Raw genomic sequence first — 24,775 nt, 5'->3', positions numbered from 1 at the left:
AGCCGCTTACGGAGGCCGAGATGGTCGCCTGGGACGACGCTGCAGCGCGAGCAGCCCGCGCAGCCGCTGCTTCCGCGCGGCCGAGCTACGCGCGGGGGCAGCGGCCACTTGGACGGGAACGTCGTTAACGCGGGGTCGTTGTCGACCCCGCGTTAACGAAGAAAGAAAATAAAGAGAGGAAGCTCGGTTTGGGAAGAAACCAGCTTCGCGTGTTCTTCTTGGCGTCGTTGTTGTTGTTATTTTTCGGACATAAATATAGTTAATATACTTATAGGAGGAAAAAAAGGCTTCGAGAGTTTGTGTTTGTGTGTTTGCAGAAAGCGCGTTGTATACCTCGGTCTCGAACGGAATCGACGCAGCTTCTCTGACTTCGAATGGTAGCAGCAAACGCAATACGTGGGTTCGTACGTGACGATCTTGTGATCTTTCCGCGCTTTTGGGTAAACGGAGAAAGTATAGCCACGTAATAGACGATAACGAGGCTTCATCAATACACTCAAGTTTACAATTGAAAAAAAAAAAAAAAAAAAAGTCCTCTCGTTGAGTGGGTTTACAGGGAGGCAAACGTCCACCGCCGCAGTCACGCTTGCGCGTGGGTGTTATCTATTACAATATTTGTAACTTTTGAAAGCAAGGAGCGTATTGTTGGATGCTTGTCGTTTCGGCGAAGTTGCCCAAAAAGTTCCCCTTTTTGTCTTTAGGAAAGTCAGCCGAAATGGGGACCACGCCCCTTCAGGAACATAATGGAATGCTTAGTTTCTGGAATCTATCATCTAAACAATCTTGATACAGTGTTAACAATTGACTATGTTGTTTCGCGAAGGAAGCTCTTTTCCTGGGGATGTGCGCCTGATCCCGAATCTTGCTAAACTCAGAATAAGCGAGTCCCAAGGGTAGACAAGAAGTTCGGCGTCCATACCGACCTTACTACGACCCTAAAAATTAACCGCACCTGTAATCCGCTTCGACTGCGTAAGAGCATGCTTACTCGCTCTTCTTTGTAGATTATTTTAGTCGCGCAAAAACCGCGGTTAGATCGAACGCTGATCGAGTACCGGCGTTTCGATAAATAACAGTTATCAATATTCGGCAGCGAAGGAGAACGAAGCGTTCATTTCTTTCTTTTCGTGTTTACAATACAATAGAAAGACTCGCAGGTCGCCATTTCACCCTTGCATTCTCCGCGAAAACCATTTTTGTCGTTGTCGTCGCGTAATTGTTTTCGGTATCTGAGATTGACAGACAGCCGCTTCTCGACGCTCGCAAAAGGATTTCGTCTCGCACTCGCGAAGAAACGTGCGAAAAATCGTCCCAGTCTCTCGGCTCCCTTCCCGATTGCTGCGGACGTCTCATCTCCGTGCGTGTTGCGAAGCCAGCGAGCGAGCGCGAATCCGAGAGAGCAGCGCGACGCGGACGAGCGGTGGCAAGACGAGGTGCCCCGTGGCGGGGGAGACCGGGGTGCCGCTTTCTGTTGTTCGGCGGCACGCCCGGGTGGTGGTTGGCCGACGCCGCCGCGGTTACCCAGGGGCGGCCTCCCCCTCGGCCTCCCCTCGCCGGCCGCGATTGGCCGCAGACGCAGGCATCCCGCCAGCGCCGCGGAGCACCCCCGCCGCGCACCGCCCGTCTCGCCGGCTTCCGGTGCAGGCTGCACCGATGTCGACCCGAGGAGCACCGAGCTCGAGACGGCTGTACAATTCGGTTCACCCTACGATGGACCGCGGCGGGCGCTATCGACTATCGTATACTCCGCGTCACACGAGTCCGGCCGCAGCCTCCACGACGACCCGATGGCGCTAATCAAGAAGTGCTGCCAAAAAGAGCACCGTCACGACGCTCGTCGTCTACGCAACAATCATGCTCAAGAAAAACAAAAGCGCAGGATCTCCTTATTGGTCTAGTGGATACCAAGACGATCATCGTCGTGACGATGCACTTTTGGTGCTCGTTGATCGAGCGTGGATGTCACGTGCCCTCTGGGGCGTCGCTACGCTCCTCCGAAAGGACACGCGACATGAAGACGGCATCGGATTGGCTGTAATAGCTCGACAACTGCGCTCCGTCGTCAGGTTAGACAGGAGTCTACAGCTCTATAGTACCGAGACCGAAGCCTTTAGCATGCGAAGTCGTTTGTTTGCCGATTACACCATCCGCCCGGCTAAAGAGCAAACAGCCTCTTCGCCTCATTTCTGTAGATACTGCGAAGGAAGTGGGGAAAAAAAAAAAAAAAAAAGAGTTACATCACAGGTGACGCGGTATTTTTTTCTTCTCTTTTCTATGGGTTTCCTGTTTGAAGTTGTTCTCAGGCCTTGTCTGGCGTGTTTCGAGTTGTCGGATGACGATAGATGCGGGGGATTCTACGCGGGCGACCTTGATCGGCACTTATCACTAAATTGGCTCCGGATTCATCGTGTACTATGAGCGTCAAAAAGATTTCGCAGTGTCTAGATTTGGACGTAACTTGGGTTACGTAGGACGTAACGTCCGACGTAACCCAAGTTACGTTCAAATCTCCGCCTTCCCTGAGTTCACGAGAAAGGGAGAGGAGGACAAGGGGGGGGGGGGGGGGGGTTAGGTATGCGCGTTTCAGTGCTCCGTCCGGACGTAACGCTAGCCACAGCGAAAAGATTTTTATATTTTCTGTGAAATAGTTTCCCTCGCGTCTGCTTCTTCGTACAGCACGGGAAGATGTCAATTACCGCCGCATCCTACCAAAGAAGCTGAGAAAAGTATGAAGCTGGACGAAACGTTTTGTCTGAGTGGTCCAATGTGCGCCATCTACTCGAGCGTGTGGAAGTGGAAGTGTCCGGGCGCGGATTGCACTTCCATGAGGTTTTCCGACATTTTAGTTAATGAACTTTCACGTGCGCAGCACGCGCTTGTACGAAGGACCTTCGCAACAAGGAGGCCAGGGCGAAGCACCCAGACATCTTTCGCTCACAGGGGTGTCTTCAATGTCCCGATGTACGTCGCATTCACCGAAGCCTTTTGAAGGGAAAAGGGCTAGTGACTGGCGGCGTTTTCTCTAGCCGCGAAGAAAGATCCTTTCGCGCGGCGTTGGTCGCGCTCCTCGCGTCCTTGAAAACTTGTAAACATGTCATGCTGCGCCATCTCGTGGCATTTGTCAGAAATGACAGAAGCAGCAGGAAGAGCTTTCAACAGGGACTCCGCAGGCGAACGTCCATAAGTGCAAGGCCTATCACACATTCTGTGCTTACAAGCCTTTATATGCGTAATCAAGCTCCTAGAATTTTGGAGTTGGAGAGTTGTTTCCCACTTATCATGCGTCACACTTAGCAACGGCGAGCCGATTTCGATGTCTCTTTTGTTTGCATTAACGAATATAGCTTCTACCTCGCTGCTTCGATGTCGAGGATGCTTACTCATCGGTTTTGCGATTACTTCCCTAACTTGCGTAGTAAAAAGATTAAGGTGTGTGCACAGCCTCAAAGGAACACTAAGTGTAAATCTCAAAGAACAGTATAAAGAAAAAAAACGTAATCAAATTCTGCCTCAAAGAAAAACTTCGTGTAATTCTCAAAGAACAACATAAAAAAAAGTGCATGCTTGAGTTTTTCTGTGCACGCGTTACAAGTTTCCGGTACAGCTGCACTTTTATGAGATCCACAATCCGTAGGTCTTTTCGTACGTTTATTCATTCAATCACGCCCGTATTTTCAGATAGCGAACATGGAAGAATTGAATAACTTTCTCCAGAGCGCAAGTAATCTTTGATGTGGACTTTTCGAATACTTATCCGCACTTCTAGGCCGGCCCATATCACCGTACTCCAATAGACACAAAGTCAAGTTACACGGCGGATTCAGAGTGACAAACTTGGCACGATCGCCGCTGTAAAAGGCCTTTCAGATGTCGTCCGTGAATGGGTTATCTTATTTTAGCCCTTCCAGGATTGCTTTATGGTTTTTCCTTTATCCGGGTCGGCTACAGCGTTTCTTTTAACGTTCTTGTAACTGCGACAACGACACGGTGCACTCACAAAGACGCTGGTGGAGTATGGGGTATCGTTATCGGAGTTATGGGAACAATATATTAAGACGTCTAATGTGCCTTTGCACTCGCCTGTTTATAGAAAAGTGGCAGTACCCTTCTTCACTCGCAGTGCTGCTACAAAATATGTGACGGCACGCCGTCACAGATCCCTAATCTTTTATCCGGGTCCTAGGTAGGGGCGAGACTACACTTCTTAGCAAAAATAATAATAATAAAAAAAAAAAAAAAAACAGCAGCGGGAACAGGGTAATGGTCGCGTGTGCACGGGGCGAATTTTTTTCCGGCGAGGGGGGCTCAAGCTTCATAAGCCTCTCCCAGTCTATGCGACTGGCACCGGGGGTTTCCCGCCGTCGCCCAGGCCGGTCGCGGTTGACAGATGAACTCGAGCAGGCGCGAACAAGCCAGGCGGTGTGTTCGTCGAGTTGGCAGACGCAACGGTCGCCGGATCAGAACAGGTTTGTCGAAGGCGTCCCGAACACCTCCGCAGTTACGGGGCAACGAACCGGTGCCCGTTTTTCTTGCCGGCTGCCAAGAACAATTGCAGGCGCGATGAACGTCGCTTCCTGTCCGCCCCGCTGCGATCGCCTTGACGGCCGCCGCCCTCACGAGGCCCCCTTCGACTGCTCCGGCCGCCTCGCGCATCTCGACAGACGAGGTGAGAGTACCCGCAGCTGCGGCTAGATGGCGCCACGTATTCTTGCCGCTCTTCGAGGGCCTCAAGTTCGATGATGTCGATGTCCTCGTCAGGGCCGTTTTCGGACTGAAGTATTTTTTACTTCGCTAAGTCTTCGGAGGCCGAGGATCGAGAGTAGCTTTTCCTTGGGTTCGACTGAACGTTCAGCTCGAAGGTCAGTACCCTACTAGAGGTGGTCTCCACGAATGCGTAGTTTGTAGGCCGCTTTAGTGTGCATTACTTTCTCTGCCAAGTACCATAGACGTTGTAAACACGCAAAATGATCACGAAGGCCACTAATTTTGTATGCTTTGCGAAATCCTCCTACTTTATATAAAAACAAGGGTGATTTAACATTGTTCCTAGGAAATAATTAAAATACGAAAGACCAACCGCGCGGCAAAAAAAAATCTATAAAAAATAATTAGAGGCGTGACAGAAAATAGGAGGATGAAAGGAAAACAATGTGGGCCATTGAAATTCCGAAGGTAGGAACTAGACGTTGCACATGTGACGGTGGCATATATTACAAAGTCTCGCATTTTCTTTGAGCGTTAGCAAGTTCGGGTCAATTCGTGGAAACAGCAAAAGGCGGTAATATTATGGATTCATCGTAGATTTTCGAAGGTAATAGAGTCAAATGGGGCGCAGACCACAACCAGTCCATGTCACATGAGAGGTACTTCACACCCTCACACTCGTGTATTGCGCGGAAACAAACGTCTGACCGCCATTTCAAATACCTTGTATACTGCTTTTCCAGATTAACACCAGTTATGTGCCGCGCTGTTCTCCACTCAGAGGAAGACATAATCTGATACTGAGAATCCCCCAGGACATGGGCACTCGCCACAAATCAGGCAGCCCAAGCGCGCACAATGGATGTCCGGATAAGATCAGTTTTCTTACATAATTTTTTAACCTCCACGATATAGTTTCGGCGAACATTGACAACGTACAAGTCGGCACCGGGCGTCGCTGCTGCGGTGCTAAACAACTGGTGACAGCTTCAGGTGTTTCGATTCGCGATTTAAAGAAGGCTCCCGAAGCCTATGATCATTCTTCATAAACGTTCGAATCACATTTTTTTGTATGTGTGAAAAATGTTTTTTTTTGTTTGTTTTTTAACTTATGGACAAAAGGAACATTTCTTTCGTCGTTCTTCTGGGATGCTCAAACGTGCACGAACCCTAACTGACGATACTGTGGTAACGCAGAACGCAGCTCCGAGCCGATGTCTCTGCGTTCGTAAGAATCATCACCCGAAGCTATTATTTTCTTGGTCTCCACGGGGCAGACAGGCCTTTTGTTTGCTAAGTGTTCACCATATTAGCATCCTAACGTTTGTGGTCTTTACGTTTCCGTATGCGTCTTTCAGAGAGTTTTTATGCAAGTGCCACATTGTTAAGTAGTGCGATTGCTGGGCCCGTTCCACTACTTTCTCTAGCTCCGCGAAGTCCATTCCGAAAAGTCCAGCTCTAGCCGCTTAATCGAATTTTTAAAGCACTGAAATTAAAGTTTAGTTAGCATTTGAGGGTGGGTATTTCTACAGTCGGTGTCAGTTGAAAAACTCGGTAGAAGCACCGCCTCGGGGCGTGAGATTTCTGACTTTGCTAACACTTCGTCGCACGCGCAGCCGAAGCACGGCGAAAGGCAACAAGCGCGTCCTGGAGGCGGGGCTATAGGTTCTTATCCTTGTTACCGACCATTGAAATAAGCATCCTTAAATGCAAATTAAATATTGAATTAAGTTTTTTCTTTGGCAGGCTTTATAGTCACTTCCAAAAGGCTTTCAGCACGAGCTAGTCGCCTTCCGTCGTGCTTTGGCAACGCGTGCGCGCTCAATGCTCCCGAGAGGTCGATACGTTAACGAAGGTAAAAAGCTCGCGCCGGAGGCGGGACAATTGAAAAAAAATTTCCTGCCGTTCTTATTATGTCGGTGCATCAGAGTGGTAGTTTGACTGCACCTGTCCAACACCACCTACGATAATCGAAGCCTGTGCGGTAGAATTTTGACGTCATCCTCCGAGTGAGGTCGAGCGAAGACGTCGATTGGATTACGAGTGCTGCGTCAGCGCTCGGCTGGACCTCGTATCAAATGAACGCGCCGAGGGAGGCTCGGCATCGGGCTCGGGTTCAATGGCCGCCGAGTTGGCGCCATCCCACTATGATGACGTTTCATCGTGGAAGAGAAGGTCATTCGCGTGCCTCGACTATTCTATAGGCGGCGTTGGCCATACCAGACACCCCCGCGTGTATATGGCATGGGGCTCACCTGCACCCTGGCCTCGGACAGGTTGGTCTTGGCGGCCAGGCGTTCCCGGGTGCTCACGCAGGGGTAGTGGGTCTTCTCGAACTCCTCCTCGAGCACTTCGAGCTGGTCCGGGCTGAAGGTGGTCCGATTCCGCCGAAACTTGGGCCGGTCGGCGGAGTCCGAGCTGCCGCCTTCGTCCCCGGCGCCGCCCAGACCGTCCTTGTCCACTGCCAAACCCCAAACGAAAAAAAAAATATTAGGTTAGGGTGTTACGCCGCTCACACCTTCTTCCGTTTTAATAATTTCTATAGGGCACCAAACCGCAACATCGTGCGCGTCCATTCATAGCAACTCAATGGCTAAATTTAGCGAAAAAAAAAGAAAACTGCGTAGGTGCACACGAGTTTGTTTTCCCCCGCTAAACTTGGCGGCAAACGTTTCCCCGCGAAGTTTAGAAGGAAACATTGGATAAACTCTTTTCAAGACCCAAGCAACATGAACCGTCGCCATTTCTCGGGCACCAAGCGTGTGATTGGACCCGAGTCTTCGCCGAACCCTGACGCAGCGATCGTGTCCATGCACATGCTTAGAGTCCGTCCCGAAACAATGACGGACTCGAATAATTGCGTGCGCAGTGTCTCAGATGGCGCGCAATTTTGAGAATGCATTATCGGTGTATACACCAATTTATATTGACCATATTGACGGTCATTATTACCCATATTGACGGGACATGACTCTATGCCTTCTTTGGCTAGAAGAAAGGTAGTTTCTTTGTGTGTTTTCGGTCTGGTTGTATTTTGTCAAGACCTGAGCAGCAGCTGAAAGATAGTGTTTCCCGTATACTTCTCACCGAACCTCATTTTTAACCTCCCTCCGATCCCCGTCGTAAGTGAAGTAACTGCCAGTACCCTCTCATCTCAATTTGAAGCTCTGCTGCACTGTCACGTCTTATTTTGTCGTTGCTATCTTCTTTCTCCGAATCAATTCCTGTTAAATCGGTACTCGTGCACTGAATATAAATCAGCGACTACGTAATTACGTATACTTGAGTAAATTAACACCAAAAACTGGGCTTAAGGAACTCTTTTAATATTGACTAGATTTGAGGAGCCTTTTGAATCGTCATGATTAAGTTTCTAGTTGTTCGTTTTGGGCAAGGTTTATTTATTTATTTTTGGATACAAGTAATTAAAACAAATTAGAAAAACACCCAGGGCAGAGGAAATCCTGTGCTACTATTATTATTTTTTTTATATCCGTATGAAACACGGCTTGCAAGTCACAAAGCGGTTATTTGTATAACTTATAAAAAGCGGGAAACAAAAATAAATAAGAAATAAACATATCCGCTATTACGCGGGTTAGTTGTGAAAGATTCGATTTAACCTCTCGCATGAGCTAGTTGAATGTCGGCACATGGAGAAATGGTGACCGCACGCTGTTCCCTTGTTAGTGACCGAGCTTTCGCCGTGCTCGTGTTTTCGTGTTGCAGTAGTCACGTTCCTATGCAAATATTCTTCACGTAACTAAAACTAAAACAATTAAAATCGAAGCGATCGACAAAACACTCCTCACAGTTTCCCCGTCCGTCACTTACTAAAACATTCTATACTGACTGTAATCCTCGCGCCAATTGCCTTTTAGACGCTCGGTTTAGCTTCACCGCCATGCACCGCTGCAGAGGGTGCAGCACGCTCTACAGGGCAGCGTACTTGAGGTACAAACTTCAAGATATCATCTAGAGAGTTCTTGAATGGCCCTAGAGCCAAACAACACGGGGCATCGCACTGCGCATGCGCAATGCGGCGCCTCAAGAATTTTGGGGGGGCTAATAAAAATTTTTGCAGTATTCACAAAAAAAAAAAAAAACACACAAACGATGCGGAAATCAACCTTCGCCGGCGTCGAATGCAGAGCTTAGTCACCAATATTGGCGGTCCTTTTTTAGCTGGGTTAAATGAGGTCCGTCATTGGCCCGTTCTTAGTGCTCACCCACGAGACGAAATCTTTCCACGGGCGTCAATAAGATCAAGCGGTACGGATTCTGATGCCTCTTCACTATATGTGAATTAGTGAACATTTCGGAAGTCCGGATTTGGTTATGAAGCCACCGATAGATTATGAATAAGAGTCGATGTGCTGGACGCTGAGCAACGTGCAGACACTCTACCAACTCCACAACTCTGGTATCACCTCGATCCTTTATGCGCGTGTTGCCATTCAAAAGCTCTTGCTCAAATTCCCGTATATAGCTGTCCCAGCGCACTCAAGCACCTTGCCTTGAGAAGCACCCAGCTGCAAGAAGAAACGTGCAGTGCGGTAGTACATAAAACCTGCCGGTCACCCTTTCTGTAGTCAATGGTAAACTGAGACGGAGAATACGCTACAGAAGCCGAATCGCAAGCTAAGCGTTTAGGCAGAGGATAAACGGTGATGTTTACATTCTGCGGTGCAACTCCTTGGGAGAGTTTTCCTTGAACGGAAACCCGGTACGAGGATTGCGTATAGACGATGATTCAGCGAGTATCCCCGGGTTTCTGAGATATTTTAAAGCAACTTTACTTACTACAGCGGGAGGAACGCGCGTTCGGGTAAAATCGCGCACGAACGGAAAAGGCTTATCTTCATCGTCGAGTTTTAAATCATTACATATACCGAAAACAAAAGGAGAAACCTAAAGCGTGACGGACTTCCCAATTATTGCTGCTAAGAAGCAAAAAAAATTGACCAAATAGCTTGCCCGCGTTAATGTCACTGGACTCAGATCCAGTGACTTTAGTCCGCGTTAATTACTTCCCAAATATAGTTTCTTCCTTAATGTTCCTATCATACGATGCTGCGATCTCATTGGCCAGTCTCCAGTCGTAATTATAGAACTTGTCCACGTCGGACACACCTTGTTAGTCTTAGGTTGTCCAAGACAACCTTACAATGCCACAGAACGAATTACTACGCACGAAGCGTGAACATAATGAATGGCCTACATTTCTTAAGTTGTCACTGATTATATATAATGCCCCAAACTCGCTGCGCGCTCGCGAGGACGGGGGAAGCGTCGCCGAGCTGCCGCCACAACGAGGGCGGAGTCGGCAACCCGCACGGTCTCGGCAGAGGAGGAACCCGCGGCCGCGCCGCCGCAGCCGCCGCGTGCAGATTTACGAGCTCGTGATCGGAAGTCGACGTCGTGCGTCGGCGTCGGCCGATTCGGACGCACGTCGCTGGTGCGACCTTGGCTCCGACGGCCCTTAAGCTTGCTGACGCAGCGACTTGGCGGCAGTTGCCTATACCGCGGCGCGCTCTCGACGCTGCTGTTGAACCGCGAGCAAACGCGACTCACGCTGTCGCGTCGTGCTCGACTCCCAGCTGCGTCGGCGCGAGCTTGCTCGCCCCCGCGCAACCCTTGGCTGACTCGGCCGACTCGCTGCTGACTGCGCAGCACGCAGTCGCCTGTAACTGTTTTCGCTCTGCCCGCCTCAGCGAGCGCGCCCGCTGCTCACAGCTGCGCCGTGACGACGACGACGACTTCGAGTTCCGCGTTGCCCATTCCTCGCCCGCTCTCTCTCTCCCGAGTCGTATTCGGCGGGGACACATCTACACCTTTTGAGAGAATAACTTAATTTAAACGTTCATAGTTGGAACGGAGTGCCGCTTCTCTCTCTCTCTTTCTCTCTCGGAAGTGTCATCGGGGGGACGGAGAAAATGGGAAGCATCGCTCGCGCCAGCTTCTTGGCCGAGAAATAAAGCGCTCGGGTGAATTATTTGAACCGCTTTAATAATTCTCACGCTTGTCTGCGCTGGCACAAAGCGGGATGTTTCGGCCATATATATGTCGGACCAATCGCTCTCCTCTCGTCTTTTTTTTTTTTTTTTAAGGGCAAAAGTGATTTAAGGATTCAACGTCCCTGTGTGTATGTTTTCTTTTTTTTTTTTTTTTTTTTTTGTAAGTTGGGCATTTTGAAGTTTTATTTTGAGAGGCCCGCGTTATGAGAGCCCTCCAACGAAGGGAAACAAATTTGTTTCCCCACGCTGAGGATAATGACCTGAACGACCGATTACGCGAAAAACCCTTTCCCAGGTTAGCATTTGAGCGTAATAATCAAACCATCGAGTAAGGCAGTGACTGCAGTCAATGATGATCCCAGGAATAATTACGTAACAAGAATCAACCTGTTGCCGGAGAGGAATGATGATTCGGTTTTGCTCGCTGACATCTCAAGAAACGTAGGATATGTCTAATTATGTTCACTCTTCCCGAATGCGGGGAGATAATAAACGTGTTCGGAGCTCTCCACGCCAGTCTTCTTAAGCTCTCTGGGACGAAAGATGCAAACCCTGATAACTTACTCCTGCAGAATTAGCAGATAAACTCTGTCAAAAATATTCTCAAACACGATATAAAGCGTGAAATATTTTTCTTCGCGTTTGTGTAAAGGTGTAGTGCTCAAAGTGCTGCGAAATAGATAGCAAAATCGAAAGGAAAATCAAGCTATGTAAATCATGGGCCAAAAAAAAAAAAAAAAACAAGAAACGTGTGGAAATTGAACGATTTTTGAAACACAAAAAAAATTTCCACGAGAATTTCTTGAAAGGAAAAAAAAATTAAGAAAAACAATCACGGTAAGATTTATCGCGCAGAAATCTTAACTATTCTCATAATACAAAGCATATATTCTAATTACGTGCGGTAAACGGTCTGATTTCTCGAATACTCTCTAGCATGGAAGAATTTTCGTGTGTTTCCAATATTTCCGTGAGATTTCCGGTTGATTTTTTTTTACATTAGTTCCAGCCTTAAGTCGTGAAGCTACGCGACGATCAGGGTGTTCCCCACGAAGGGATCCTGGAATTCAACGCATAGAAAACCGTCCTGTAGGCGTCGTTTTCGGGCCTGTGGCGTAATGCCTGATTACGATTTCGAAATGCCCGAGTTCTACTACAGCAACAGACATTTACAACCAACACCGACAAGCTTCTACCGCGTGCAGCATGCGAACGATGGCATGTTTATTCTTTTTTTTTTTTTTTTTTTTATAGACAACTCATATAGTTTCCAGGTGCTCGTGAACTAACCGCGAGGGATTACAAGCTAGCCAAAAGTATACGTTTGCGTGCATGCTGCCCGTGCTTGAGGCTCGTCAGTGTCGGTTCTTTCGTCCCTCTAGCCTGCCTCGGGCATTACGATGTCGGTTGAGTGTTTGGAGCGTCCCGCAGACGTGGCCGACAGTTTTCCGGCGTTCTCTTTCGCGCATCCCGGGGGCACTCACGTTCATCGGCGGTTCTTGCCCTGAAGGCGGCGGCCAGCGCCGACGGGTCCGGCCCCGGGGGCGCGGGGCTGGAGCCCGTGGGGCCCGGCCCGGAGCCCGGCCCGCTGTTGCCCATGGGCGCCGCCAGGAACGGGGACCAGAGCGCGGCGGGGCCCGCGCCGGCGGCCGCGGCCGCTGCCGCCGCAGCCGCCGCGGCGGGCGACGGCCAGGACAGGCTGGCCGCGGCCGCGTACGGGTGGTACATGGAGTAGCCCGCGGCCCGGGCGAACTCGGCAGCCGCTCGCTCGGCGGCCCGGTTGCGCAGGATCCGGTTGATGGAGCTCACGCTGGGAGCGGTGTTGTTGCTACACACGCCTGCACGGGGAAGAGGGGTCACCTTGGAGTACGACTGTTTACTCAAAGGGACCGGAAGGAGCGTTAGATGCTCGCATTCGTCACAATCTTAACCCTGCAGCCGCGGTCTCACACTGACATCGTACAAAAAGAGTTTGAGTTCTCCCTTGTTTTGACGGTCACATTGTTCCAACAAAAACTGTCTGCGTTCGTATGTACGGGGCATACAGGCTTCGAGCGTGCGTCAGACGTGTCCGCAGATATATCTCTCATTGTGTCTGCGGAGAAACTCCGTGGCTTTCGTGTGATCGACATGGGCAGCCTGACTTTACTCTAAGAAAAGCACGTGGTCTACTTTCCCGCACAACACTCGGACAGCCAATCACCGCAACTAACGGAGGCAGCTGAGCGAATGACGATTCCGAAACACATGTTTAGATCAAAAAACGTCGTCTGAGTTGTGACATTAAGCAATGAGAGCGTGACGTTTTGCTTTTTATTTTTTTTTTTTGTTTAAACTTATGTTTCGGCATCGTCATTCGCTGAGCTTCCACCGTAAGTTGCGGTGATTGGCTGTTTGAACGTTGTGAGGGAAAGTAGACGAACGGGCTCTTTTTAGAGTGATGCGTTTTGCGGGACTCAGTGTATTATTTTCACGCTTCGTGATTGGTTCCTAAGCGTTTTTCTCGGCTAATACGGCAATCTGATTGGCTGCTGAGCGACAATAAGATGCCTCACCAAGCCCTCCTTTTTTTATGCTCTTAGTGATTGCGTGTAGTAAGAGGAAGAAAATAACGGGCAACACGACACAAAAAACCCAGGTGTCGCTTGGGTCGTGTTTTCACTTATTCTATTCCTTTTTTTCACTGGACTTGGGATGTGACGTTTTCTAACCAGCTCGCCCGCATAATTTCTCTAACCGTGGTGCATTCGTTGCTGTCCTTCGCTGCTACTGGCAGCTGAGGGTTAACGGAAGTTTGTCAGGCAACACCCGAGTTTCTTTTTTGTTGTTGTCTTTTTGCCGCCAAAACGAAAAGAAAGACGCAAGGCAGTGGAATCGAATTTAATTTCGATTTCATTCAAAATCTGAATTTCTCCTTCTTTCAAGAAGGAATTGGGGGGGGGGGGGGGGGGAGGGGGGGGGGGAAACTCTAGTGTGCATGGCCTGACAAGCCTATGTCAACTGCAACAGCAGCAGAAGAATGAAAAATATTAAAAAAAAAAAAAACGAACAGGCAGAACGTTTGCAACACGAGCAAGAGAAATGCGATTAACAATGTGCTATACAGGAGATCTAAATTGAATACATGCTGTTATTTTTAAATGACAGCATGTTTTCAATTTATATCTCCTTTATATATATGACCCATTAAATATTTAACATAATTTGTGTTTTAATAGAATTAATTGTTTGAGTAAGTTCAATCAAACTATTTAAAAGACCAACCACATGTCTGCCAAACGGGTGTCATCTGGTGCACTGTGAATTTAGAATTCCAGAACACCATACACTTCAAGAAACGCCTGGGCTACAAAACGCTCGAAGAGCCAATCTCTGCTATCTACGAAATCAGCTCAGCAAATGCTGAGTTTAGACCTAAAAATGAGGTATGCGCTGTGGCATTACGCAATGCAAAACGGCATGCTTGCATTGCGTAATGCCACAGCCCAGAATTGATTTTGAGGTCTAAACGGATTTTCCGCCTCATCATTCGCTGAGCTGATTTCGTAGATCGCAGTGATTGGCTCTTCGAGTGTCTGCGGGCAAGTATAGAAGCGCAGGCATTTCTAAGAGTGTAGCACTGTACGACATAAATGTTCTAATACTGCATCTCACAAGTTGTGTGAGATGCAAAGGTACAACCCCAAGAGCGAATAGCTCTGCAAACGGAGTAAACATCCTTCAAGATACCTATACGTGATTTCTTAGATCCGGATTGTTCGAAGTACTATACATAGAAAACAGTTTCTACAATCCATAATTCCATTGTTCTTCTCACATGGCAACAAGTGCAGATGTCTGAAAACAAAATGTACTCAAAACTTCGTCCATCATTATAAGGACTGTCCTCATCACCCGAGAACGCTAGGACCGAAGATGCGACATTTGAGGATAATTCCTCAGAAAGAAACTTTACAGATATAGCTGCGCCAGTTGTTAACAGCAGAAAGTATACGTTCAAGCCTCAAGGCCTGCTGAGCGCTCTCAAAGATGGTCTGGATTTGTAATACGTTCTTTGTGAACAATATGCAAATGGCTGAGCGAATAGCCAGTTCCTAAAACATGTCGCCAAGATTAGGGGCCCTCGTTTTTTTTTTAGATTTTTTTATATAATTAATAGTAATTTACTTTTTTCAGAAGTCCGCGCCATCGCCTGTCCGCCATTGCTTGGTCACGTACTCTGAGCTTGTATTGAACACGAGTGCCGACGTCAGCGTTCGGGGAGGACTCGGATCCAATCACGCGCTTCGTGTCCAAGCAATGGCGACCGCCAAGATTTCTCGATGGACTTTTGAAAAGGGTCTCTCGCAAGCGCTTCAGACTTAAGCTTGTAAGTATACTTACAGGGAGCTTTTCTTTTTCTTTTAGATCGCAAGTTGTTCTTAGAGCAATGTCAAAGAAATGGATATAGTTAAACTATGTTAATACATTACGAAAGAAAAAAGAAAAAAAGCAGCGCGGTTATTTTACGCGGGCAAGTCTGAATTGAGATGCAACACTCTCTAATTGGCGCTTCGTGTGTCTGCCGCTGCCCTGTCCGAGTGTGTCTCGCGGTGCTCTTTTCAGAAAAAGAAAACTATTTTTCGTGAGTATCCCGGGGCGCCATCGCATACTTTGGAGCCCATGAACGCGGATGATCCAATAAATAAATAAATAGATCAACAAATCGTCCAGCCACTGCTACGGAAAGATCTTATCGCCGACCAATTACTGCACTCGATCAAGGTTTCTTTCTCCCCTTCTGTCCGCCTGCCTCCTCCCTGACGCGGCATCCATCAACGAGCGCCCTCCCGCCGCTCATCAACCGCAAGTTCCAGCTTTTTAAGAGCAACCACGGTCATCGTGTCCTGCCCCGAAAGAAACAACAACAACAACAACAACAAAATGAACGAGAAACTCTGCAGCTATGCGACAAGAAACAATTGAACGGCGAGAGGGCGCATGCAGAGAGCGCCCGCGGCCTGACCCGCGTAGCCCCTTGGGCGCGTTCGATTTAGTCGAGCGCTCGCGGTCGGCGCGACCCCAGGTATACACCCCCATTGTCCGGCGAGTCATCAGGAAAAAAGGGGGGGGGGGGGGGGGGGCGCACCTCCGCTCGCAACGTGCACGCCGTCCCGCCCCCACGTCTTCGGAAGACACAGTCCGACCTGGTGGGCGCCCTTGCCGACGCCGAGCGGTGCTGCCTCCCTCTATACCTCGAAAACCGATCACTCGGCCGCACGTATTGTACGAGCGAGCTCCCGTGTTCCCGAGGCTCGGCTCTCTCTCTCTCTCTCTTGAGATTAATGGGTCCTAAAAGGCGGCCCAATAACGCCGAAAGGTCTGCGGGGTCAGCCGGCGGCGATCGCCCGTCTCTCACGCCGTCGAACTCCCATTCATTCGCTTCCTCCCCCCCCCCCCCCCCCCCCCCCCCCTATAGTGCTTCGTGCCGGTTTCAACTTACGATGGATCCTAGCGGACATTAGACGAGCCGTTTGAACCAATTTAACTCCGTGGGAGTGTCACGTGTCCTTCAAGAGGGACGCAGCAACGCGAGGAGTGCGTTGTCACGCGGCACGTTCGCGGAGCCTGGTCGGCGGTGATGGCTCGTCGGCATAGCTTCCGTTGCTGTTCATGGTTAAGGGAAAGCGGGGTACAAATGGCTGCCCCGCGGTTATGAATCGACGAGAACAACGCGTTAAACATGGGAGCGCTCGATCGACCATACTTGGTTTCACCTTCTGATGGACCGCGGCGGAGCAACCCCGGCCAATCCAGCGCTCGAAAGATGTCACGTGACTACACGCGCCGCGCTCCCCTTCCATGAGTGGCAGCGCCTCTCTCGACGGTCAGGTGACACTCAGGGAACATTGGATTCGCTTCGATGACTCGTAGCTTCAACGCACGACGGAAAAGAAGCGTGGAAGGTTCTAGAAGAGCCGTCCGCGCGCACCGGACGTGGCTCGCTCGTCGGAGTCGATTCGCGCGGTTCCCTTTCGCGTCCTTGCGCACCACCGCGGCTACAGATGTAGCCGCCGCGATCTCCGACACCGTGCTGACGCTGGGAAAGTCGTCGCCGGATTGCTGAGCGGGAGGGACACGCCCGCTTCTTGAACGGCCGACTGCGAGCTTTCGAAGGGAGCTTCCGGAATTCCGCGCCACTTGCTCTTGGGCGTCGTTCCTTCGCGCACGAACAAACGGTGCCCGGGGATCGCCGTATATATGGGAATTACACTTAGCGCTTCTTTCTTTTTCTCTTCTTTCTAGGGGCTTACTTGGGTGTGTGCGTGTACGCCAGAGAGAGCTGCGCGGTAGGAGTTGGCCAGATGAGCTATTTTAAAGAAGGGGTCAGCACACGGTGCGTTTTTAGACGACATATCTTTAAGGACATTAGGAACCTTTAGGAAACCGTTGCCGTGCTCCGCGTGCCGCACTACCAGGAGCCTTTGAAGCATGCCTTTAAGCGCGCACCCTTAAAAAAGCATGCTTCAAAGGCTCCGGTGGTGCGGTACACGGAGCACGGCGACGGTTTGCTAAAGGTCCCTATTGTGTGGGATTGCAAAAGGAACTTGTGCCGCGGCAGTAATTTCCGAGCCAAAATTCCAACGCTGTAGAATCGTATACGAGTATGATAGGTTTTACAGCGTTGTCGTTCTCGCTTCTTGGTTCGTGGTTGGGTGCTCGACGTTCTTGTCGGCTGATGCCACAATCCGATTGGCTGAGGAGTGCGACCAATAAGGTGCCGTGCCGGGTAGAACCCTCCATATCCCCGGATAAATATCCCCACAATCCAATTTTTTATCCGCGGATTCGGATAAAAATGAATCAGATTTGGCGGACTGCGGATCGGACACGGAAGGGGCTGTGGATGTGGATCGGATATCCGTGGGTCCGGATCCGTTTTTGCCGAGGCCGTCTACAAACTTGTGCGACCGTACAGGGGAGAGTGAATGAGTGAGTGATGAAGTGCATCATCGAATGTATTGCGGGGGCAAACTACTCTTTTAGATTAAAGGTTCCAATTGGGGAGAAAATCGGCCCTTACTCCAGTAAAGATTTGTTTCTCTCTAAAGATCGGTTTAGAACGTTCTAATTCGCCAAAAATACTGCCCCTAGAAAAAGCAAAGAATGCAGGAGCATCAGTCGTCCCGGGAAGTGTGTTCTTCTTCGGCAGGGAAAGAGCGGAAAAAGTCCTTTGCGCAAATAAAAATAAAATGTTTAAGCCACAAGAAAGCAGAAGAAGCCTGTAAGCGGCTTCTTCGCCTGCAAGTATGTATTGAGGAGACTGAATTCGATCCTTTGGAGTGGTGGAACTTGCGCCAGCACGAGTTTCCGGACTTGATTCTTGTACGTAGTTTGTGCATGTATATACTATCCCAACATCAAGTGCGCCAACGAAGAAAGACTAGCCAATATTAATTTCAGAGAGGCCAACCAGTCTGAATCCGTCCGAGTTAACGATATTCTGTTTCTTATACGCAACAACACCAACAAGTGAAATGTTGCGTGTGTGTGCGTTTTCTTTTTCTCGACAGTTGGTACTGAGTTATTTTTAAGCACAGCGTTCCGAGCATGAAGTTGAGGGTTCGCGTTTAAAACTGTGACCAATCGGAGGTGTCGCCATTATTGAATATTGTGATATTTTCCCAGTGGTCTACTCACGCCTTACAACATCTACACGATTATTTTGCAGCTGCGAGTGAGCGCTTTTCCTCCAACTTTTTAATTGTTCGGCCTAAAAAAGATGACACAACGTTATTAGTCTGTCCTTTGACAATGTTCATGTTTATAAAATATGCGTCTACTTGAAGTGGGTTCTACAAAGCAAAAAGGAAAGTAAATTGAAATTATTTTCCTTTTCAGCGCATATACTGGACAGAGCGTCAGTGTCACGAACTCCCCAGAAGATCTAATAACTGTGATCATCTTTCGAGAGATGCGAAGTGTCTTTGGGAGGATGATCGGTCATTTTTTTATATACAATCAAACAGAATACGATAAAATGACTTTCACCGTATTCCTACACGCAGAGTTCTTTGGAGAAAGGTAAGCAGACGGCTTATAGATAGGATACCATCCAGATTTTTTTTAGGGTTTATTAATGTTTGATTTTATTACGTAAAATGAATGCGCGGATTGAGAGCCAGATACATTTCCGAATTTTGCGGATGCGGTTTCGTATACGGATATAAAGTCTGCGGATGCGGATCGGATCCAGATGATCAAATCGTTATCTGCGCGGGGCTCTGGTGCCGGGACTCGACACGCCCCGCACTCCTTAACCTGAAAGTCAGCGTACTTAAGGCGTGTTGAGCCAAAGGACCCCTTTTGGTGTTCCAGCACGTTCCGGTATAGTCGGTGTACAAGAGGAAGATTGTCGGGGCGGTAACCGCTCTACGCGCGCTTCCGAAAATCATAGGGCTGGGAAAACTATTGCCCGACTTCACTTACGTACACGGACACTTTTGTTTCTTTATTATTATTATTTTTGATTTGCGCGGTTGTTGTTGTCTCGGTGATTGTGGAGCATTTACTGGAATGAGTATAGCGGTGTGTATACGGTGTGGGGATAAAAAAAAAAAAAAAAAGAGAAGGTAAACTGGCGTTGCACCGGGCTTGTTGGGCTCCTGCTGCTGCCCCTGCCACCAGCCAATCTCGGGAGCACTCCGTCTTAGAAGCCCCCGGGGCGGAGTCTGGCTCCCGATGGAGGGTTGTTGGAGGGCGAGCTGATCGAGCACCTGCCATTTCCATCCGCGTCGTTCACCCACAATTTACTTCCTACGTCTCTCTATCCAGCTCAGCTGCTCTCTTGACGCGCTCGAAAACAACCACCGCATCGGGGATACGCGTATATCATTCATTATACGTATACACACTCATATATATATATACGCATTTGTTTGCACGTGTAAGGTTGTGAAGTCTGCTTCGATGGCCCACACGTACACAAAGCGCCTATCTCAAAAGTGGATGCATTGTTTGGAAACTCATAACTCACTGGAGTTCTAAACAAACCCAAAGAAAGTTCAGGTGAGCACGGCGGGGGCGGAGAATACACAATGCGAAGCAAGGCTCTTCGTAATCACAATCTGTAACCTTAAAAAAAAAGAGTTTAGAGTTTTTTTTTTTTGTATAGGATTGATTATTGCGTCAAGAACATCCCCCTCCCCCCCTTTCCGCTCCGCTCTCCAAGCGCTCTCCAAGTCTATAAGGTCCCAGCCAATGCAGACACCCCCTCCCTGCCCCCCCCCCCCCCCTTCCTCGGCACCGCTCAAAAAAAAAAAAAAAAAAAAAAAAGCTTGTTAATGTGGTGCGTTACGCAAGACCAATGTATCAGGAATGGCGCATAGTAGTCCTGACGAACGGCGTAACAATCTACGCCGCTTTATCTTCTACTCTATGTCTAGTGCTTCGCGTAACCGGGCCAGGACTTATCCGGGTTCGAAAGCCCAAAGACCAGCATGCCACGAGTGCCTGTCAGCAGCACACGTGCATGACGGCAGTTTGGAAGAGACAGCAACACTGTGCTTGGCGGCTTTCGCGAGTCGGCGTCCGTCTCGCTCGTTGACTGCGCCGCTGGAGGAAGCGAGGCCGACGCGCGCGTTGAGCGCCCTGGCTGCCCCGAGCGGGGCCCTCCGACGGTCTGTGCCGTGCCCCCGCTGCCGGGGCCGACCTAGGGGTGCTCTTTTCAAGCGGGCACGCGTCCGCCGCGGGCTTCATTCTGCGCGATCAGTGGTCCGCTCAGGCATCGTTCTCGCCGCTGCAGGCCACGGGGGCGGGCTCTTCGTCCATGCCCGCCTGAGCTCGCGGACGCAGATTGGTCTCCAAAGGGCTTTTCAGCTGGCTGCCTGTCTAAGAAAGTGCGCGCTGAGTCGCTGGATTTCAATGGACGTCCTTCTATGTGTTATTCCTTTTTTTCTTCTTCTTGATACGCGAAACAGGACGCGCGCGGCTCTCTCAGAAAGCGGGATCGCGGGCGCGTGTGCCTGCTTTCGCGAAGCGGTGACTGCCTTTGAGGAATTGTATTGTGTACCTCGCCGCCCGCTTTGTGAGATTCAAAGGGGGCCGGCTTGAAGGATGTGAAGCAGTTTTTACTAATGATAGAGAGCGGCTCAAAGCGTCGCTTATACGCTGGCGTACGGCGCGAAGTATGGGAGCGCTCGCTTCGCCGAGCCGGATACCCGCAGGCAGGTAGATATGGCGCCGACCCGACGGCGTATAACCAAAGTCGCTCGTTCTTTCGCTTGTTCCGCTTTCCCCTTTGTTGCGATTGTGCTGAAACACTCGCAAAAGTGTGACCGCGTGTAATACGGTGTTATTCCCCCCCCCCCCCCGCCCCCCCCAAAAAGAAAGACGGAATTGAAGCAAGGTACAGAAAACATCAAGACCATGGCTGGTCGATATATTTTTATGTCTTCAAATAACGCTTGAAAACAAGTGTCCGTTTTACTTCCACAAACAAATATGCTGAAGCACTCAAACGTTAGCTTGACTGCATGCTTGCTTCACAAGTAAGCTGACAAACTTATAGTCGCTGACAGGTTAAAAAGTAAAGTGGAAGTTCCTTCCCCCTCTTTCCACTTTAGCAGAGCGACTTCCTCTCCGGCGTTTGCTCTGCTAAACTGGAAAGGAATGGGAGAAGCTTCCAGTTTACTCTTAACCTGTTACCGACTATCTAGGATCCTGTACCACTTCATCTCCCCCTCCCTCTCGCCCTGCGTAACGCGCTTTCGTGATTTATTTATTTGTTTCAGTTTCACACTGTAACAAACGGCCTACAAAGCACGGCTTACTCGTCAACCTGACGGAAAATGGTGGATGTTTCAACCTTCAAAGTCACCAGAGCATACGCCTAGCAGAACAAGCTCATAGTTGTAACTTTTTCTTGCGACGTAAAATCTGCTTAAAACAAGCACTACTCAATCCTCAGTATCTATCTTTAAGATTAAGCACCTCCTTTAATTATTCCGGCTTAAGACGAAAGATTTTACCAAAATATTATGAAGGTTAAATATTGATTGAATATAACAAAACAGAAATGGTGTCCTCATCCTTCACTTTAAGAGATGCCTGCCCGTCTACTTGCCCGCTAAACACTCGAAGAGCCAGTCTCTGCGATCTACGAAATCAGCTCAGCGAATGAAGAGCCGGAACATCTGTTTAGACCTGAAAATGAAGTCTGCGCTGTGGCTTTACGCAATGCAGGCATGACGCTTTGCATTGCCTAATGTCACAGCGCAGACTTCATTAGACGTATAAACGGATGTTCCACCTCATTATTCGCTGAGCTGACTTTCTAGATCGCAGAGATTGGCTCCTTGAGTGTTTTGCGGGTAAGTAGACGAGCAGAAATTTCTTAGAGTGTTTGTGCTATTTGTGTATCTCATAGTCCGGGAAAGGGGGGGGGGGGGGGGCGGGCCCCATGGGCCACCCCCATGCTGCGTGCCTGGAGTCAGTGCTAGGCGAGCAGTTCGCTCGTTTGCAGCGGAACCGTCTTCGCGTTCTTGTGTCGTCCGGGAGCTCGGACCTCGTGGGTGACAGCTCGGACTTGTAAGCGTTATCTCTTTCCGTCCTCAGACTCGGCGCTTTGACCAGACTGTGACATATATTTACCTGAGGGTTGAACTTCGGTCTGCACATGACAGCGTGATGGTCCGCAGTTCAAACGTGTGCAGAACAGTGAGCACTCAAATTTACAGTTTTCGGTTAGGAAGCATCTTTGTCCCCGACGAGAAATACGGACCAACAAGGCTAGAAAATATAAAGAAGCAAATTTAAGACGGTCGCCTTTCGTGCCAAAAAACAAAAAAAAACAACAAAAAAGCAATACTTTTGTAACAAGAAAACAAATAAAAAAATCCATCGCGCTGTTTTCAACGTCAATGTAGCACAGTCTTCGTCATCTGTTCGAGGCGATTGTGACGAGACGCATGCAACCATCCGTGGTTTTCCATAATTGCTTCGCAAGCTGATGTACGCTTCAGGAAGTGATTTACGTCAGTGCTGCTGTGGCACAGATGTTAACATCTTGTCCCCTTTTGCACTGTGGAATGAACCAATGACAGAGGGCAATTTGCATTGTACCACACAACGTACGCACCTCTCACTCTTAGGCGTCTCGAATTCGTTTCCCTTCTCACAAATAATGACATTCCTATAAAAAGCGGAGAAATCTAAGATGTCCGCACGCTAGCCGACTCCGTACTTCTTAGGGAGTTATCGTTGATTGTTTTCGACGTCTCGGAATTCTCTCCGGAACAGAAATCCGGTGCACGGCAGGCGAGGGTAGAACCGAGCACGCGCAGTAGCGGCGTCTTCGTTAGAGCGAAGGGGGTAAGCGGCCTATACGAAAACTCCCTGTTGTTTGGGATGTGTACGCTATTTTTCTTTGTTTTTTTGCGTAAACCCTGACATGTTTCTCTCATTTTCATTTATTAATTCCCTAATGGCCCCTTTTCCGAGGATATTACATTCGGAGGGGACTGCCAGATGTATAAAATGCGCAATGAAAACAGACAAGAACAAAATATCATTTTCTGAAGCTTGCGTAGACGCAAAGGCTGGTTGATGATAATATCACGAGTCCACTTTACAGCGAGAATCCCACTTTGGCTTCGCGCTCTCGTGGAGTGCAAAGAAAAAAAGAAAACAAGAGTCACAAATAAATTCCTTCGCCGCCGCTGCCGCGACCTTTAGAGCTTAGCGACGCTTTGGGATGTACCGTGCGGCGCTATAATGCCATACTTACTCGGGCGATCTTTGGGCGCGCAGTCTGGTCGGAGCTGCGCATCGGCGACGAACAGGTTTACGCTGGAAAAAAGAGGGACCTCGACGAAGAGGTGCCCCGATAAGCCGAAAGGGCCACCGAGAGCAGTTTGTCGTCCTCGCCGCGGGCAGCGACGTCGTCGTCGCCCCGCGCAATGCCGTGGGATCGACTCCCTTGGCAAACATCCGGCCACCGGAAGCTGCGAATGGCTCTTTCTCTGTGCCACCGACTCCCGAAGCTCGCTTCGGCGCCTCCGCCATCGCAACCGAGTCGCGAAACCTGCTTGTCCGCCCGAGAACGTCCCTTCAATAGAGCACCCATTGGGCGCAGAAATGGGCGCGCGGGGCGATGTCTCCATATCCGAGACTGCGACGGTTCCTTCAAGCAGGAAGCGCGAGGCTAGATCTTAGCGAGGACATTGGCCAGATATCAGTCCGGGACCGGATCGGAGTCCGTGTTTGATAGCAGCGAGGTACCTTTGAGCCCCAGTCAGACCACTCATTCATTGTATACAAAAAACAGTCTGCAGTGTTTCTTCCTTGATGGCGGTTTTGTGGTCATACAAAGATTGTCTGCAGATGGATTTTAGATATGTATGAAGCAAGCACGCTTCGAACGTTCTTCAGGGCAGTTAATACTGTCACCATGTCCGCAGCCAACACCGACTCTTTTGAATGAGGCAAGAACAGTGCGATTGGGGCTTGCTGGTTCGCACCATGACGGAAACGCATGGAAAGAGTGGTACTACGCACACCGGGCGACACACTGACCCCTCGATGCCTCGAAGAAACCTGATTCAATCACGCTTTCGGTTTGCGACCTCATCGGATATTGAAGTCAGATAAAATAGGCTGACCGTCGGTGATAACTCCGATTGTATGGGGCTCGTTAAAGCGAACTTCATATTTTTCTTTCTATTCAATCGGTGTGTTCTTAAAATAAACGTTTTCCACGCTCTTTTTTTAAATTCTTTTTTTAAACTTGAATTTTTTGATGGTTGGTAATATACGGACGGTTTGGAAACGTCCCGTTAGGCCAAAACGGGGCATGACTGTTTTAAACATCCTGTTAACCTGATTTTTCTTAATGCTTTCCTAATACTATATCGAACTTCGGCGTCAAAAAAAGAAAAAAAGCGCTTGAAAAAGCGTTTGAAAAAGCATTTCGAAAGCGGCAGCTTTCACTACGAAGGCCATCTTTCAAGCTGATTTCTCCTCTCGGTCCAGCTGCGTTGCGGCATCTTGTTAAGGCCATGCTTCCGCGTCGCGTG

At 49.3% G+C, this 24,775-nt stretch overlaps 1 protein-coding gene across 2 annotated transcripts in view; it reads right to left on the bottom strand.

The window, feature by feature from the left end:
• Positions 1–24,775, bottom strand: part of LOC8041813 (paired box protein Pax-6-like) — a 203,955-nt gene that overhangs the window by 4,499 nt on the left and 174,681 nt on the right. For both annotated transcript variants that reach the window (XM_042286546.1, XM_040503696.2), the window contains 2 exons: positions 12,206–12,559; positions 6,960–7,165 (listed from right to left, as the gene is read on the bottom strand). In XM_042286546.1, coding sequence (XP_042142480.1) covers positions 6,960–7,165; positions 12,206–12,559 — 560 coding nt within the window. The remainder of the gene's footprint in view (positions 1–6,959; positions 7,166–12,205; positions 12,560–24,775) is intronic.

The sequence above is a fragment of the Ixodes scapularis genome, unplaced genomic scaffold, assembly GCF_016920785.2.
Source record: "Ixodes scapularis isolate PalLabHiFi unplaced genomic scaffold, ASM1692078v2 PGA_scaffold0__279_contigs__length_252992795, whole genome shotgun sequence".
Taxonomy (NCBI): Eukaryota; Metazoa; Arthropoda; class Arachnida; order Ixodida; family Ixodidae; genus Ixodes; species Ixodes scapularis.
The sequence above is the reverse complement of the archived record's forward strand: the minus strand, read 5'-3'. Positions and strand labels throughout refer to the sequence as shown.